A 15,776-nucleotide genomic window follows, 5' to 3' on the forward strand; every position below is an offset into this window, starting at 1 on the left:
CCGGGGGCCGGCCCACGTGAGGCCGCCGAGCTCCCTCCGACCGCAGCCCCGAGCGCTGCCGCCGCCGCCGCCGCGGCCGGGAGACGCCAGCGCCGGGGCTGGGCAGGCGGGCGGGCCGAGCCGAGCGGCTGCCAGCCCGCCTCACGCCAAGTTTGATCGATAACCCCCTCCCGGCCCGGGCGGAGCAGCCTCGCCGGCTCCGCTACCCACCATCTTTGGGGGAAGTCCCTGCGCTGGGGGGGGCTGCTGGAGAAGGGGGGAGAAAGGCAACCTCGCAGCCAATGAGCCCTCCCAGGCTGGGGTGAAGACAAGAGGAGAGGGATTTGGGGAAGAAGAAAAAAAAAAAAAAAGAAGAAGGGAAGAAAGGAGGGGGACCATCCTCCCCACTACCTCCGCCAGCATCGCCACCACCATTGACACTACTCCGAGTCTCCAGTTGCGCCCATGCCTGTGCCGCCAGTTTCGTTTTAGGGGCTGAACCGCAGGGGCTGAAGAAAATGGGGCAGAGCGCGCCCCGGACCCTCCTGCTGCTGCTGGCGGGGCTGCTGGGGGAGGCTCTGGCAGGGTTCCCCAACACCATCAGTATAGGTAAGCGCCCGCCGCGGCACCGCGACCCGCTTCTTCCCCCCCGCCAGCCGAGGGGAAGTTGTGCGGAGGGCGAGCGGGGGGCGGCGGGGGGCGAGCCCGGGCGCCGCCGGGTAGGGGCACGGCCGCTCTCGGGGCCAGCCCCGCTCCGGCTCCTTCCCGTTGTTGTGAGCGAGAGGCAGGAACGGTGCCTGGGCTGCGCCGGCGGGCGGCTGCGAGCGGTGCCGGGCTGCTGCGCTGTCCATTCACCTCAGGAACGGCGGGAGGGTTTGGTCCGTGCTCATGCGGAATCGTGCCCTGAAGCAGCGCATCCCATGTCGCAAATGATGTGGGAGAGTAGCGGCGTGAATCTGTAACGACGTGCCCTAAACCTGGGGCCGATGAGCCGTGAGGCTGAGGGCATGCGAGTGAAACTTGGGTTTTTTCCCTGCCGTTCCCTTGGAGCAGTGCTCAGCTGTGCGTGTTCTCCACCAGACCGTTTAAAACCGCACGTTTGCCATGCTGCACGCCACCCGTGTCCTTAGCAAATAACTCTACAGAGACGTTATCTGGGTAGTCTGGAGATAATTTAGGAGCCACAGTCCTCCAAGTTAGACTTTTAAATCTGCCTGTGGGCATCTGTGTATAAGTGGCCTGGTTTTCAAGGTGCACCTGCAGCTCCCAGTGACTCCCAATTGCTCAGGCGGCACCTGGATGTGATGTATGGCTTTAAAAGCCTAACTTTGGACTTGGAGTATGTATTTCATGTGCACGCTCTGTCAGAATTATGTGCTCAGGCTCAGCCTGCTCCTGTTCATTCTTTCCTGAGATGTGCAGTATGTACATGTAACTTATTGCCGCTGTTTTTCCTCAAAATTCGTTCTGAAATCTCTTTTCCCTTTTTTCTTTTTTTTTCTGTCCTAGGTGGACTTTTCATGAGGAACACTGTTCAGGAGCACAGTGCATTTCGATTTGCTGTGCAGTTATACAACACAAACCAAAATACCACAGAAAAGCCCTTCCATTTGAACTATCATGTAGATCACTTGGACTCTTCCAACAGTTTTTCAGTGACAAATGCTTGTAAGTAAATACATGCTTTTTTAAAAAAAAAATATTTATTTGTTATCTATCCTTACATTCAATTTCTCCCTGGTAGCCTAGAGTTCTTGTTCATACAATATAGTGCAACAAATGTGTGTACTGACATGAGGTTTAGTAGATTGGTAGCATTATATGGTTGAATAATACCTTAGGGAAAGTTCTCTCACCACTTCTTTTCACCCCTTTAGTTTTGTTTTCCAGAAAAACAACCATGTTATTTATATAGCAGCGCTATGTAGCTGTCTGATCAGTGAATTGCCGCTGAAGTAACATCCCTTTTCTGTTGAGGCTACAACCTAGCCGTGTGAAACAGCATAATTTGCAAATAATACCATGTAGGAATAAAACAGAAACAGCTGTTTACAAGTGACCTTGAGGGGACAAAGCTAGAGGGGCTTACTTGCCTCCTTTGCCCTGAAATACTGGGTTGTTTTCTTACAGTGAAAGTCCTGTTAAAAGCTGAGGAGACTATAAACTGGCAAATACCGTTAGAGCTGAGGGGAGAGAAAATGGAATCAGAACGCTTAGCGTTATGAGAAATAGCTCTGCACAAACAGTGCGTACATATAATTCGAGCCTTTATTAACAGAAGCAGCAAAATAGAACTTTGAGTAGTGTTAATGTGGTGTTAAAATGCGAAATCTCTTTCTGAAAGACTGGTGCGTGTTCTGCATTTAAAAAAGCATTCCTTTACCGATAGTAGCTCCTGAATATTTGTTTTACTGATGTGTCCAAATTCAGCTGTATACAGTTTTTATTGTAAACCTTTGAAAATGAATGGAGTCTTCCTGTGAGGTAGTTGCATGCACTTCGCAGTATACAGAAATACATCTGTACATGATCTAAAGGATCTCTGAATGTAATGTACTAACTTTGTGTTATGAACAGGATTCCTGTTTGCATACAGTATAAAGTGTTCAGAGAGGAAGCATTGTACTAAAATAATGAAGTATTGGAGTACAGAAAACTAGTATCTCTTGCTTTAAAACAATGTCATGTTTTGAGTATCTTCTTTAATTTTTTGTTTGTTGGGAATAGGATGTTCTTATATTCCTGTCCCACGCTGTATAATCGGAAGGCTGAACAAGTAGATATTTTATTCTTCTAGGATTTTGGGTATTTTCTGAGAAAGTTGATGGTTAGAAAATACACAATAAGGAAATATTTGGACAAATTTTGGATTGATATTCTAACATATCCCCCATGTGACTGCTTCTTGCTAGTGCAGCATTACACTTTTTAAAGGGCTTTGAATTTGGACCTTTAAAACTTTTGCGGGGGGGTTAATTATATAATATCCAATAAAAATATTTGGTAAAGTGGAAAAAAATGGTAGAGAAAAGCATGTCTGTACTTTGTATCTTATTTTACTACTCCTGTCCAGCCTCAACAGCTCTTACAACAAACATCAGACTATTAATCCTTAATCAGCGTAATCCCTTCAAGAGGCGGCATCTCAAACATAGTTTCCTAAATATCAATTATATGGATTTAAACTAAATACATTAAACTGCTTGGGTGATTAATTATTAATTGTTTTTTAAAAGTTCTGACAGCACTTCTTTACAGAGCCCACCAAGACAAGTGAACCACACGCTTGTTCAGAGGCAGTCAATGTATTATTTAGTCAGTGTGCTTCTCATCTTCTGAAATCTAATGATTTTTGTCATTGCTTAGTGAAAGCTGTGGCGATTTTAGTAAGATGAGATGGTTTTCTGTAGTATAGGGCTGCATGTTCCAACACACATATTACCAGTGTAGTAAAATTGGGAAAACTTAAATCTCTGGAGAAACCTTAGACCAGCGAAAACCAACCTACAGTAACCCATTTAAAAATAGAAGATGTGAGAAAAGAAACAGAAGAAAGAAAATGCAAAGGTGACCTTGTCCATAGCTATGTCAACCATCTGGTAATACTGTTGGTAGGAAAAGAATATGGTGAGTCCAAGTCACCAGTCATGTAGGTCTCAGTAGCTCAAAATAAAATTAAAAAAAAAAAAAAATAGAAGAACAGTTGCTCTTTCTGGATCTGGAAGCAATTATCTTTGAAAGTCAGAATGCTCGTACATATCGATGTGTTAGGATGAACTAACAGCTCCTCACACTACCTGGCTAACATGTAAAACATTCTGGCCTAAGTACCCTTAATCATATCCTCACTTCCCAGTGGAGTGGCAGATAATTTCAGCGTGCTGCCATATCCATGAAGGAATTCTTTCCACATTTTTACTTCTCTTGGAGATAAGCATAAATTGTCTCCAGTGCTGTCACAGGCGTTTGATCAATATTTGCAATTGGCAGGGATCCACAGGAGAGAAACCTGCAGTGACTCTGACTGCCTTCACTGGAGAGGGAGACTGTGACTGACTTTGTGGTGGGATGGGTAAAGAAACTGAAGGGAAATGGGAGAAAGTAGCATGTGAAGCTTGAGCCTAGTGCCTGTACTAGTCAGTATCCATAAAGTAATACCTTTCATTCTCCTTTGCTTTGATTTATATGATAGTGACTGTAGTAAGTGTTCATGTGTGCGGGAATTGAGGGAGGCTCTGCTCCGGAAAGACTTATGTTCTTACTGTACAGCTGCACATCCCGCTTGGTGCAATCTGGTGCATTCCAGAGGCAGGAGAAAAAAAAAAATCTCTTCTGAAGTATTCTCGTGAGCCAGAGATAAAAAGCCCACCTCTGGTAGGGCTGATTTGGCAATATCCCAACATGGGAACAAACTTGTTTAGAAGCAAAAGAAAATTCCTGCCCTAAGCCCCTCCCTCTCATTCCTTTTTCAGTTAAATGATGCATAATCCAATTTATGTACATGTATTCCCTGCTTCACTGCTAGCACCGAGCCCCTCTCTGTATATTTAATTTACACGCATGCATACAGGGTTCATCCACTCTGTATTTATCTGCCCACCAATTTATTTAGCTCTATGATACCTTAACAGAGAGCATATGCAAACACAGATGAAAATTCCAGTGTATTTAAAGGTGAACTGAAGTTTATCAGTTGGCTCTGGGGGGGATTTATTACAGCTTTTAAAATATGCAGCTTTTTGCCATCAGAAAAAACAGAAAGGAAGAAAGTTAACTTGACCTGTGAATGAATAAAATCAAGTAAAACATGGATGTTATATTTTCTTCAAAAATGCTCATGTAGGGAGTGAGCTGGCTTTTTCAGAGTAATATGAATATAACAAATGTATAAATTCATCACTGAAGCGTGTTTCATGCTTTTCTTATAACCTCTGAAGAAGGATGTTAGTATTAACATTGAATTATGCGTACAGTTCTGTAGCTCATATTCCCTAGAAATAACTCGCGTATGTCTTTCTGCTCTGCACTTGTAGTGCACTATACTAACACTGCTCTAGCCTCTGCAGTGTCAGCTCATTAGCACACAGATCTCATATTCCCTCTCTGCACTGTCATTGCAAAAAATTTCTGTTGTACACCTTTACAGCCAACAAATGTGCACTTGCGTTATGTGCAATTTTCAAGAAATATTTAGAAAAGTAAACTCAACCTTATACGTAGTCCCCATGGAATTTCTCAAAAGAAAGCATTAGTTTTCATTAAAATCTGTTGATCATGTAATGATAGTGGTGGGATGTGTACGGGTGAAAAGGGGCTGTGATTGCAGAATCTAATTAATCTACAGGCAGATTCCCTCTCTCAGCTAAACCTAACCTGTCAGCTGCAAATTCTTGTCCCGTTAATTTTTCTGAGTCATTTCTTATATATCTTCTGAACCCAGAATGCTATTTATATTTTACCAAATGTTGATGTGTAGTGTTTTTTTCCACAGGCACTCGTTCTTTAAGAGACCAAAAAAAGAGGGAGGATACAATGACATGCTTACCTTAAGTTGCTAAAATCCTGTAAGTGATTGTATGAACAGTTTCTTGAAGGGGTCTGATTTCAGACTTTCTTAGAAAATTTTTGTTGAGCATCCTTGCAGTGCTTGTGTTTAATCTTTAAAATTCAGCTTGGAAGATTTTAATGGAAAAAGTGCCTGTTTGTTATTGTGCGAATGTTGCAGAAAATGATACCACAGGGCTAGTAGCAGACAACTTTTCCAGTTTAACTGTATTACTCCCTTTCCCAAAGCACAGCTGCATACATATATGTGCTCACATGCATACTCACTTGTGCACGTGCACACACATACACACTTTTTCCTTAGGTGCTGCTCAGCATTTCTTTTTGCCAGCGGGCAGATAATTTGCTTCCCTTGCATCTGTGTACTCTTTGGCCAGCTGGCAAAGGACACTGATGCTGAAAGTGGTCAGCTCCCTTCTGCCAAAAGCATGAGCATGTCTCGCTGAAAGTCTTGCCAAGTTTGGGCCGTGTACTGGTGGTTTTGCGTGAGTAGAGACTGCAGGGTAGGTGCCTCACTCTCCCAATAAGGAATGCACTGTGGTTTCTCACAGCATTCTGTCGTAAAACACCTGGAACTGTGCTTTCTACACAACTCTACTCATTGCAGATCCCTGAAAATGCCTTTCATGCTGCAGAACGTGCTCAAGTATTGTGTGTTACTGCTGTGTGACAAAGAAAATCATCTGGCTTTAGTTTAGGGGTCAAAGCTTTTGCAATATTGGGCTAGGTTGAAAGGTGAAGGGTGTGTTCCAACTGAAGTGTGTTTCCACTTCATGGCAGAGCAAATGATTTGTCGTTAAGCTGAATGTGATCTCAGTGTTAGCAGAAGGAACCGTACTGCTTTCAAGTACGTTTTATTATTTCTTACATTAATTTTAAAATAAGCTGACTCTCCTTTCTCTCTTCCTCTGCTGCATACATAGCATTAACATACTGTTTAGATGTTAGCGTTCCATTTAACTCACACTGTAGAGGTGGGAAAAAAATCTTATACAAATGGACACTTTTTGAGAAACTCTGAGTTCACCAAATGAATGACGAGTAAAGCACGATGAAGAGCGCCATTTACTTGTTCAGTTGCGGAAAGATTTTCTGCAGATGCAGAGATGAAATTGTTCACTTTTTCTGTGTAGCACTGGGCCTGGAGGACCCATGAGGCTGTTGGCATGGGTTGGAGAGCTGCTGATTAACTACACATTCCAATAAAATGTCTAACAGCTGTAGTTTATCTCTGGGAGGAAATGGAGATGCCATGATGGGAAACAAGCATGTGACAGTAGCTTTTAACAACAACAAAAAAACACAGTTTTGTTGAAGGCTGACTCGGGAGCTTGTCCAAGAGCTACAGAAAACAGTGGGTTTCTTTCCTCTGGGTTCGCTGTGTTCAGTGTCTGGGAGGTGGGAGGCCGCCCTACTGCAAGTGTAGGACTGTTATGCAAGAGGGTGTGAAATGAGGGAGCTGATGTTATCTTGAATGATTCTTTATTGTCACAATCCAGCAATTTAACATTTTTCCATTTAAAGTACATATTTTGTCATTACCAATTTTGGAATGCTAATTTTGATTTAGTTAGGCATCCTTAAAATGTTTTAGAACATGTTATTTTTAAAGCAGCAACAGTTTGGTTTCATAGTTCAGTTTCAAACCAAGGCAAACCATATAATTGAAAACTCATGTTCATTTATTGTGAGGAAGATGTTTATGTTGAATTTGTATTGGCCATTTAAGTTGCAGCCTAAGATCAGTACTTTCTATGCTGCTGTAAAGTATAGATCACTGGAAGGCCATGGCTCCCTTTCTAAGGGAGCTCATAAAGCAGCCTAAAAACTCTATACCTGTTGTCATGAGGTTTGCTATACAGGGGCTTGTACCTCCACTGGAACAATGTGGTGATCTAAAAACAGAAATACAAAAATGATTGATCTAGATCAAACCAGTTTCTATGAAACTGTGTGATGATTGCTGCAGTGAAGCAATTTCCAGATTTCATCCATAGGGATTCTTTTTCTTCTAAATGTGTATGTGTTACATTTCCCATCAGAGGCAGAGACGTGCTTGCCTCTGCTATATCACCTGCTTTATATCATTGTTGATCTTCAGAATATCAGATGCTCTAGAAACCTCAAACTCGAAATCATCTTGGAGTTTTTCATGTGCGGTCATCCAATGAAGACTCCAAAGCAGACGCTCATGTTTGGCTGTTTGTAGTCATTGCAGTGTGGACACTAATAGCTATCACACAGCTTCATGTACGCTAGTCTGACTGTATCGGGAAGTTTGAAGATATTTCTATAGCACCAGAAATGCAGAGTTCATTTATCAGTGTGTAGCTATATGTGAAACATTCAAAGGCAGCGCGTGCCTTTTTAGTGGATCTCGCCAAGATGTAATTATTAGGGGTAAAACTATCATATATACACAGAGCAAGAGAGAAACAGGTGATAAGGTTTCTGTGTAAAGAGGAAAAGTGAATGTAGGAACAAGTTATGTCAATGAATCCACCTAGCAGTCGTTCCTGCATATCCTCCTTATGGTGTTTGTGGCGCTGGGTCTGTTTTATCATCTTAACTGCTTCTGAAATAGCGAGTGGCAACGTGCAGCCCTCACACATACACTTCACAGGAGGCACAGAAGCCCTTATGCATGAGGATCAACCTGCAGGGACACTGCACTGCGGATAACTTGCCCAGGCACTTGTAAAAAGGGTGAATTGCTCTCCTAGAATTGGGTAATAGCCCAGGTGAGCACTCTTCTGCTGGAATGGAGCGACCTATCTGGTCACTTGTATGTGATTATTTTGCGAGACTATTTGGACATTTCAGATATGCTGGAAGTTTTGTGGTTTTTTCAAACACAATTTACAACATGTTCACTTTCAGACCACTTGTAAGTTACGTGATTGCCTTTGGATGCTTGGTTGTGCCCTTGTGTTGGGCTTGTATTTGTTGGAGTTTATTCAGATATGATGTTTGAATTCTGATCAAGAATTTAAAAAAAAAAACCGCAGGGCTGCATGGTGACTTCACTGTCTTGAGTCCTTTTTAATACAAGAACTGTCTTTAAAATGATATGCAGGTATCTGGGAAAGGTATATCCACTCTCTGAAGGTATATAGTCCATGCATACTTACTTCATTCCATGTATACTTCAGTATTTTCACACCTCTTTCTCCTGGACTGATGTGTGTAATGGTGCTTGCTGATTTCACCATCAGTAGTTCTGTCACATGCAAACATCAAGCATTTGGACCCGGCCCATGTGGTAAAGGAACTGAACTTCGGAAATTGTGGAGTCTTCTGATGGCTCTTAGCATGATTTGGAGTAAGTCAATTTGTACTTTTGGTAGCACCGTTTTGCTATCTCTTATGCAAGGGTAATACAATTTACCTGTATCAGACAGGTATTGCAGGGCTGTTTGCAGTGAAAAACTTGGAGAGCTTTGGCTAACAGTGCCTCTTTCATTTTATTGATCACCTCTTCCACTTCCCTTCCTAAAAAAAACCAAAACCAAACAAAAAAAAAAACCAAAACCAAAAAGCAAAAAAACCTCCCACCAAAAACCAGCCTACTCTTCATGCTTCTGAAAAATAAATTGAAATTAGCACTTTCTAATTTGCTCTCCTTGCCAGAAGAAGACGTACATTCCCACTGATGGACCTAGGAGAATGCGTGTCGAAGCTGCACAGCAAGCCAATCTATCACTTCACAAAGAAGAACTTTTCAGCTCTTTACCTGAAATAAGCAAAGCTGTTGGAAAGAAAGCAAGTTTAATATTGGAAAGTTCTTTGTCTCCTACACACCCTGGATCTTTACCATAAGTATGGGCCATACTTCTACAGCACAGCATGTGCCCAATTGTTGCCTACCTGACCCACACTCAGACTGTTTATTTGAGTGGTGGGAGAAAGAACCGTCTTTACTAGAAGCGGTGTTGCCTGTTGATCTCTCCCAGTGAGGTCTATAGAATGTGCTGTAATCAGTATCTCACAGCTGCCAGCTTTTCCAAGAGATGTGCGGTAGTGCGTTTCAGGGGTTGGTGCCTTCCATGATTTCTTTGTCTGATTTCCATTTCAGAGATCTTAGTCCAAGAGAGGTGCTGCAGCCCACTTAGTGAACATGGATCAGGTCTTGCGAATCACGGGGTTGCTGCACCCTGACACACATCTTTATTGGTCTTTGTACCCTGCTGTGTATGCTAAATTCCTTAGAACATCTTGGTCGTTGGCGTTGTTTGTGTTTTTCTTCTGAGGGGGAGGTGCAGGGAGAGAGATGGCTTGGGGAGAAATGATGATTGGTTAAGTTTTTTTCCAGTGATGAACTTTCCATAGCCTCTCTACAGGAGAACATGGTAAGACATTGGTTTTTACCAGTTACAGGGGTTTTGTTGTCTCAGGCTTTACCACTTGTGTCACCAAGTTTGGATTCTAATGAAGTCTGATGGTCAAAAAACTCAGGTTCATGTGCATTCTTTTTTCCCAGCAGTTAGATGAGAGCTAATTAGTGTCCATTGATTTGCAAAGGAATGACCCAGGGTCTAACCCTGCATTGAATTGAAACTGTTAGGGGGATTATAAATTGTCTAGCAAGTTTAATGTACTCGACCATCTTTCTCCGAAGTGTTTGTGCAGTGGTCAGGTAGCATCTCCAGAGTGGCTTCACTACCATCGTGGAGTACATCAAAAGGAGTTGGACCTAAGGAAACGCTGAATGAGCGAGCAGTCAGCATAGTATCTGCTATCCTACTTTGAATTTCCTTTTTAAAACATTGCTTTTTGTGCCTATTTACTTATAACTTCTTGACGAATATAAAATAATAATAAAGAGAAAAAATGTATGTGGTCATCCTATGCCAGCTAATCCTATTTCTTTCCTATTTCAGCCATGTCAGCAGAGTGATTCTCATGACTAATGGTAGTTTTCATGTATTTATATTGTATGCCTCGGCCAGCTCAGACCGAGTTCCTCCATAATTATCCCACTGCTGTTCTGTGCATCTCAGAAACGGATTGTATATCCCAGAACATCATACTGCATGAATTAAAAAACACATATGATTGGAAATGATGGGAGCTATGTGACTTGCTAGTCTTTCATTTCAGATGTAGTTCCAAAAAGGTTTTAACGATTAGATTGGGATCAAGCAGAAAATTAGAGAATTAAAAATAAAAGCTTTTTAAAATAGTTTCAGACTTCAAAAAATTGACTCGGTTTCAGTTGAAGCCAAATGTTTTGTTTTGGAAATGATGATTTCTGGGTTTTGTACTTTTTTTTTTTCTTGACTGAAACAATTTGGTGAAGCCTATCCGAGTTAGCAAGATGTTTCTGCAGACATGAATCTGCCTTTTTCAACGTAAAGGCACCTGTTCTGTCCAATTTTTATAATGACATATAGATGATGGATGTGAAAAAAAATTTGAGTGTGTTTTGGAAGAAGCTGTCTGCTTTTTTCAGGGTATATAGTTCAAGCTGCTTGTGATGGATTTTATGGATAGACAATTTTTGTCTGTTAAAGTATGTATAGTATGTCTTTCCACACCATCTACAGGCAATTTAATTTATTACCTGGAGAGGCAGTGAGATAAGCCCAAAATTGATCAAAATGAGACCAGTTAACCCTCCTGAAGTTTGCCACTACTCCAGTTTGGTGCTCCAGGTGCAGCGGTTGCTTTTGTTTAAAGCATGAACCAGTATGGCTTTACTACATGCAGAGTGTAGATGTAGTGATGGTTTCTACAACCACAGTGTCCTGTTTCAAAGACGTGCATTCATATGCATCCGATGTGCTTTACTGCCGGTTGTTTTGTGCTATATAGCACAAAAAGAAATTGCAAGCTGTGATACATGGTTGTGCATATCTGCAATGACCACTGGGACCTAAATGTTTTAGTACTTCATTGTTCTACCCTAACAGAAAGGAAAAAAAGTCTGTTTGTATCCCATTAGATAAATAGGGGCAGTCAAGATACATAATGGAGTCTTCCTCTGATCTGATTTACACCAGGGTAAATTTGGAGTAGCTCTGTGGGAGTTTAAAGGAGTGAAGCCAGTAAAAGGTAAAAACAGAGTGGTCCCTCATGGGATATTCCTGGCTTTAAGCCTCTGGATAAGTGGGGGATGTGGGTCCAGGACAGCCAATGGATTCTTCGAGGGAGACTCAGAGCATCTTAATCAGTAGCGCACCTCTCCTCCAGAACTATCCAGGTTGTCCAGGCTCTTGACTTCAACAACTAACTGAATACACCCTTGTGTAGCGTTGCACATGTTTCCTCTTAGAACTTTGGGAAATTTAACAAAATGTTCACGTTCAGCAGTAATAAGTGTCCCTTTATAAATGATGCTGGGTATCTCAGAAGTATCTGTAATAAGACTGTGTAAAGCAGAATCTGCCAAGGAAAGATTTTGTTTTTCAATTGAAACAAAAGAGTGTAAATCAAATAGTATCCAGTGGAAAGTGCTGACCTTGCTTTTAGCAGGAGTCACTTATACCATCTCTACTTTCAGATTTTAATTTTTCTTTTTTCCCTTTCCCCCAATATATGTATTTTTGTAGCTGTGAACCTTTCACTAGTTTTCTCTCTCTCTCTGCATCAGTTTATGGATTTTGCAATTCTTGTATGAATAGAGACTGTGTGACATTAAAGACCATAGACTCTTCCGTGAAATTTAACTCATTGTGTCTCTTCTGTGCTTGCATGAATAGTGATAGTCCTGATTGAAAAACATGGCACCTTTTTCTTAGTCGCTCTAGAGGTAACTCAAGAACAGATCTCTGCCAAAACAGGGTCTTTTGGCTGAAGCATAAAGCTAACATTTTAACCTGTTTTCATCTGTAAAAACACCCTGTTATTTTTCATGAATAGTGAACCTATTGTGGGTAGTGATGCTGCTAACTCCTGCATCCTGGTCAGGTTCCAGCTTGGATCATTATCAACATAAATCAGTTATTCTCCTGGAAGCTTTATTCAGATAAATTATCTGCACTTCCTGTCTTAAATTCTTATTGTGGTGTTCTGCAGTGCTAGCCCCTGTTTCACATAAGATGCGTTTGAGATTTGAGGCAATCTCTGCATACACTGGAGGATACAATTTGATATTAAAGTATATTTTCCTTGAGGGCTTTTCTGAAAAGATTCTATGCTTCCTTGGTAATGTCTGGAGATTCCCTGTGTTAATAAGAATTGTTTTGTTAATTGATTCCAGAATCTGCTGCTCTGGAATAGTCTGCCTTAATCAGGATCTTCATATGAATTTAAAAATGGCATCTTTCTGGACAAAATTGCAAGCAGGATTAGTGATTCCTCCTTTCTACTATGTGGTCTCTAAAAATGCTTTTATCGGCCATGTGTATTTCTTGTGTATGCTGGGTTGAATTCAATCTATTGCAACATTCTCTGTAAGGGGATTAAAATCTTCTTGGAAATAACATAATCAAAATCGATTATTAAGTGTGTTTTTAAGAAGTCTGGGTGAAGCTATGTGTGAAATATGAATCTATCATTTCAGTTTCTCAGAAATTCAGCTGTGTAATTCAGTGCATGTGGAGTACACTTGCAAAAAGTATTGGAAAGCTCCAAAGACAGGAGACCACCTTCTGCAAAATGGGTGTGGGAAGGGCAATAGCAGTTTAAGATTCTTCCCTGCTATCCTGCCTGCCTCTTTCCTGGATGAAAGATGCTATGGAAGTGTAAAGCATTAAGATCAAACCTCCTGGATAATCAGGACTTTGACTTTGTTCTGCATGACAGAGAAGGGCCTGCAGTTCAGACGCTGCTGCCTGCCTTCTCCGCTGAGCCTGCCAGCAAAAGGGTCAATTAGTGCCAACTGCAGGAGCGCAGCTCCCTTACAAAGGCCTGCGTCCACTTAGAACTGTTCATTTAAGCTCTCATTATGGACTTTAGGTTAATAGCAGTGTACACTCCTCCATAATCATTTACCTGAAACTGAGAGACTTCATTTTACCAGTTTAGCCATCCTTCTACCCAGTTTGTTTGGGGTGGTTTTTTGTGACTGAGTCCAACTTTAAATCTCTGAGAGAAGTGTATTATGTTGTGTTGTGATGATTACAGTTCAAGTGTGTAGAGATATATTGCCAATATGGAGTAAAAAGTAGTAACTTTAAAATATTGATGATCAAAGCAATAAAGATCTGCAGCTTGATAAATTCACCAATTCTTAAAAGCTGGCTTTTCTCTGTGAATGTTCTACAGACAATTTTACTTTAACAATATAATCAAGGCTTTCATTTTAAAACAGCCACTGACTTTCTGTTTGCAAAGGCAACTTCCACAGTACAGCCTGTCTCATTTCTCAAGAGGTGTAGACGTACCAACTGGCTTGTGAGCTTCCCCTGTTTGTCCACTGGAAAGCGAGTGTTCTCTTTCTGAAGAAGTTGGTGCCATTAATGTTTTTGCTGTCGGCCGTTATGCTAGAAACATCCCACTGAAATGCTTTCTTGGTGTGGCTGGGTGTGCTGATTGTCCTTCATATTATACTAGCAATAAGCTTGTAAACTGGATAATGCTACAACTTGAAGATTATTTTAATTGCCAGGATATAAATTTTCTGAGCAACAGGCTTTAAGACTGAAAAGTGATTGTTTATGGCTATAGATGGAACAATGTGACTTTTTAAACGTGGTCCAGCAGCAGTTTGGTTACCTGGATATATGCACATACGCTGTTGCTTCCTGCTCAGTAGTCTGTTCAGAGGGCTTGGGCATTTCTGTGGAGCTCATCTGATGGAGTTTCTTTGGAGCATTACACTGTGTGAAGGAGCTGAGGTAACAGCTTTGGCTCCCATTCATAGTATCTGCAAGAAAGAAATTGCTGCAGTCCCGTGGTGTATTGAGCTCCCTGCAGTGATGTCTCATGGCAGCACAAATCCTGCCTGGAAGCAGATGAGTGCCAACCTCTAGGTCCTTGGGAGAACTGATCATTTCTCTGTTTTCCCTGGAGCACACACCAGGCATCTTGTGATTCCTAACCAGTGAAACAGGGTAGAAAACCTAATAATAATTCCCAGTGGTTAGCGGATTTTCCTGCAGGAGATAACGTTCAGAGCCTCAGGGCCGGTGACCCACTGATGCAGGCTGGGCAGCAGTGGTGTTGCTGTGCTAGCCCAGCAAGGCTGTCAGGGAGAGAGAGTCGCTTCAACCACAGCAATTGCATCTTTTTTCACTTCAGGGCTTTGGAAGTTTTCTTTGGGATCTGCGCTCCACAGAGATGTGTTTTTTTCCCTTTAGTCAACTGTCTCTATTCCTTTTCCTCTGTTCTCTGTTCTTGCCTTGCTTTGATAGATAGGAGCAGATAGACCATAATTTAAAAAAAAAAAAAAAAAAAAAAGAGCTATTTCACTTCCCAGAGACAGCGAACAGGCCTGTGAATGGTGCCTTCTGTTCCCTGTCTGCCTGGGTTCACCTCGCACCCATCAGCCTCAGCGTTAGTCTCATTCACATTGAGCTGTTAGGTTTGTTTCACTCTCAAATACTCTTTTGAGAGTGGGCAAGTTTCACACTGAAGTAGTTAAAAATCCCAAACTTGCTCATGCTTCCTCAGAAGTGACATTAGTTATTCCCAGGGTAGGTTTACTCAGATCACTGGAGCTTTTTCTGAATCCAGTTTGACTTTTGAGATGGTTACAAATCCTTGAGATCGTGTGAGTTTCCTGGGGAGCTGGAAGTGCTGTAACACTGGAGGGATCTTGGTGCTTTTGGTGGAGCCTGTATGTAAATACAGTGACTGGGTCAATGAAAAACCAACAGTATAATTCTTCAGCATTTCTTTTTCGTTTCTTGAAGCCTGCCGTGCCTTTTGCACTGATACAAGACTTCTGCAGCTCCCGGTGATGAACCCCCTAAAACAAATGACTGAGATTAGTATTATTTATAGATAACCACAGAGATCATTCATTCCTCTCAAGCTGTTTATTTTTGGGCAGCCCAGTGAAACTGATGAAATTGCCAGTTGTCTGAAATGCTACTGCCAGTTGTTTGAATGAACGGTATTGATTATAGTTACAGGACTATTCATCTCATACTGGCACATATACAATACATGTATTATAAAAATGTTGTCTCTTTGACAGCTGGGTTATGAAATGATACACTGAATTATACATCCTTATAGGCAGCGTATACATAGACTTTTCTTAATTCTAATTCAAAAGTATTAGAAGTTACTTGAAGGAATACAGAATGGAGTATCAGACACTGAAGAGTATTATAATACCTTCA

At 41.7% G+C, this 15,776-nt stretch overlaps 1 protein-coding gene across 1 annotated transcript in view; it reads left to right on the forward strand.

The window, feature by feature from the left end:
* Nucleotides 1-348: 348 nt before the first annotated feature.
* GRIA3 (glutamate ionotropic receptor AMPA type subunit 3) overlaps nt 349-15,776 on the forward strand; it is a 154,948-nt gene continuing 139,520 nt past the window's right edge. Inside the window, exons 1-2 of the mRNA XM_050901512.1 lie at nt 349-588; nt 1,489-1,647. Coding sequence (XP_050757469.1) covers nt 498-588; nt 1,489-1,647 — 250 coding nt within the window. The 5' untranslated portion in view covers nt 349-497. The remainder of the gene's footprint in view (nt 589-1,488; nt 1,648-15,776) is intronic.

Source organism: Gymnogyps californianus, chromosome 9 (genome assembly GCF_018139145.2).
Source record: "Gymnogyps californianus isolate 813 chromosome 9, ASM1813914v2, whole genome shotgun sequence".
Taxonomy (NCBI): domain Eukaryota; kingdom Metazoa; phylum Chordata; class Aves; order Accipitriformes; family Cathartidae; genus Gymnogyps; species Gymnogyps californianus.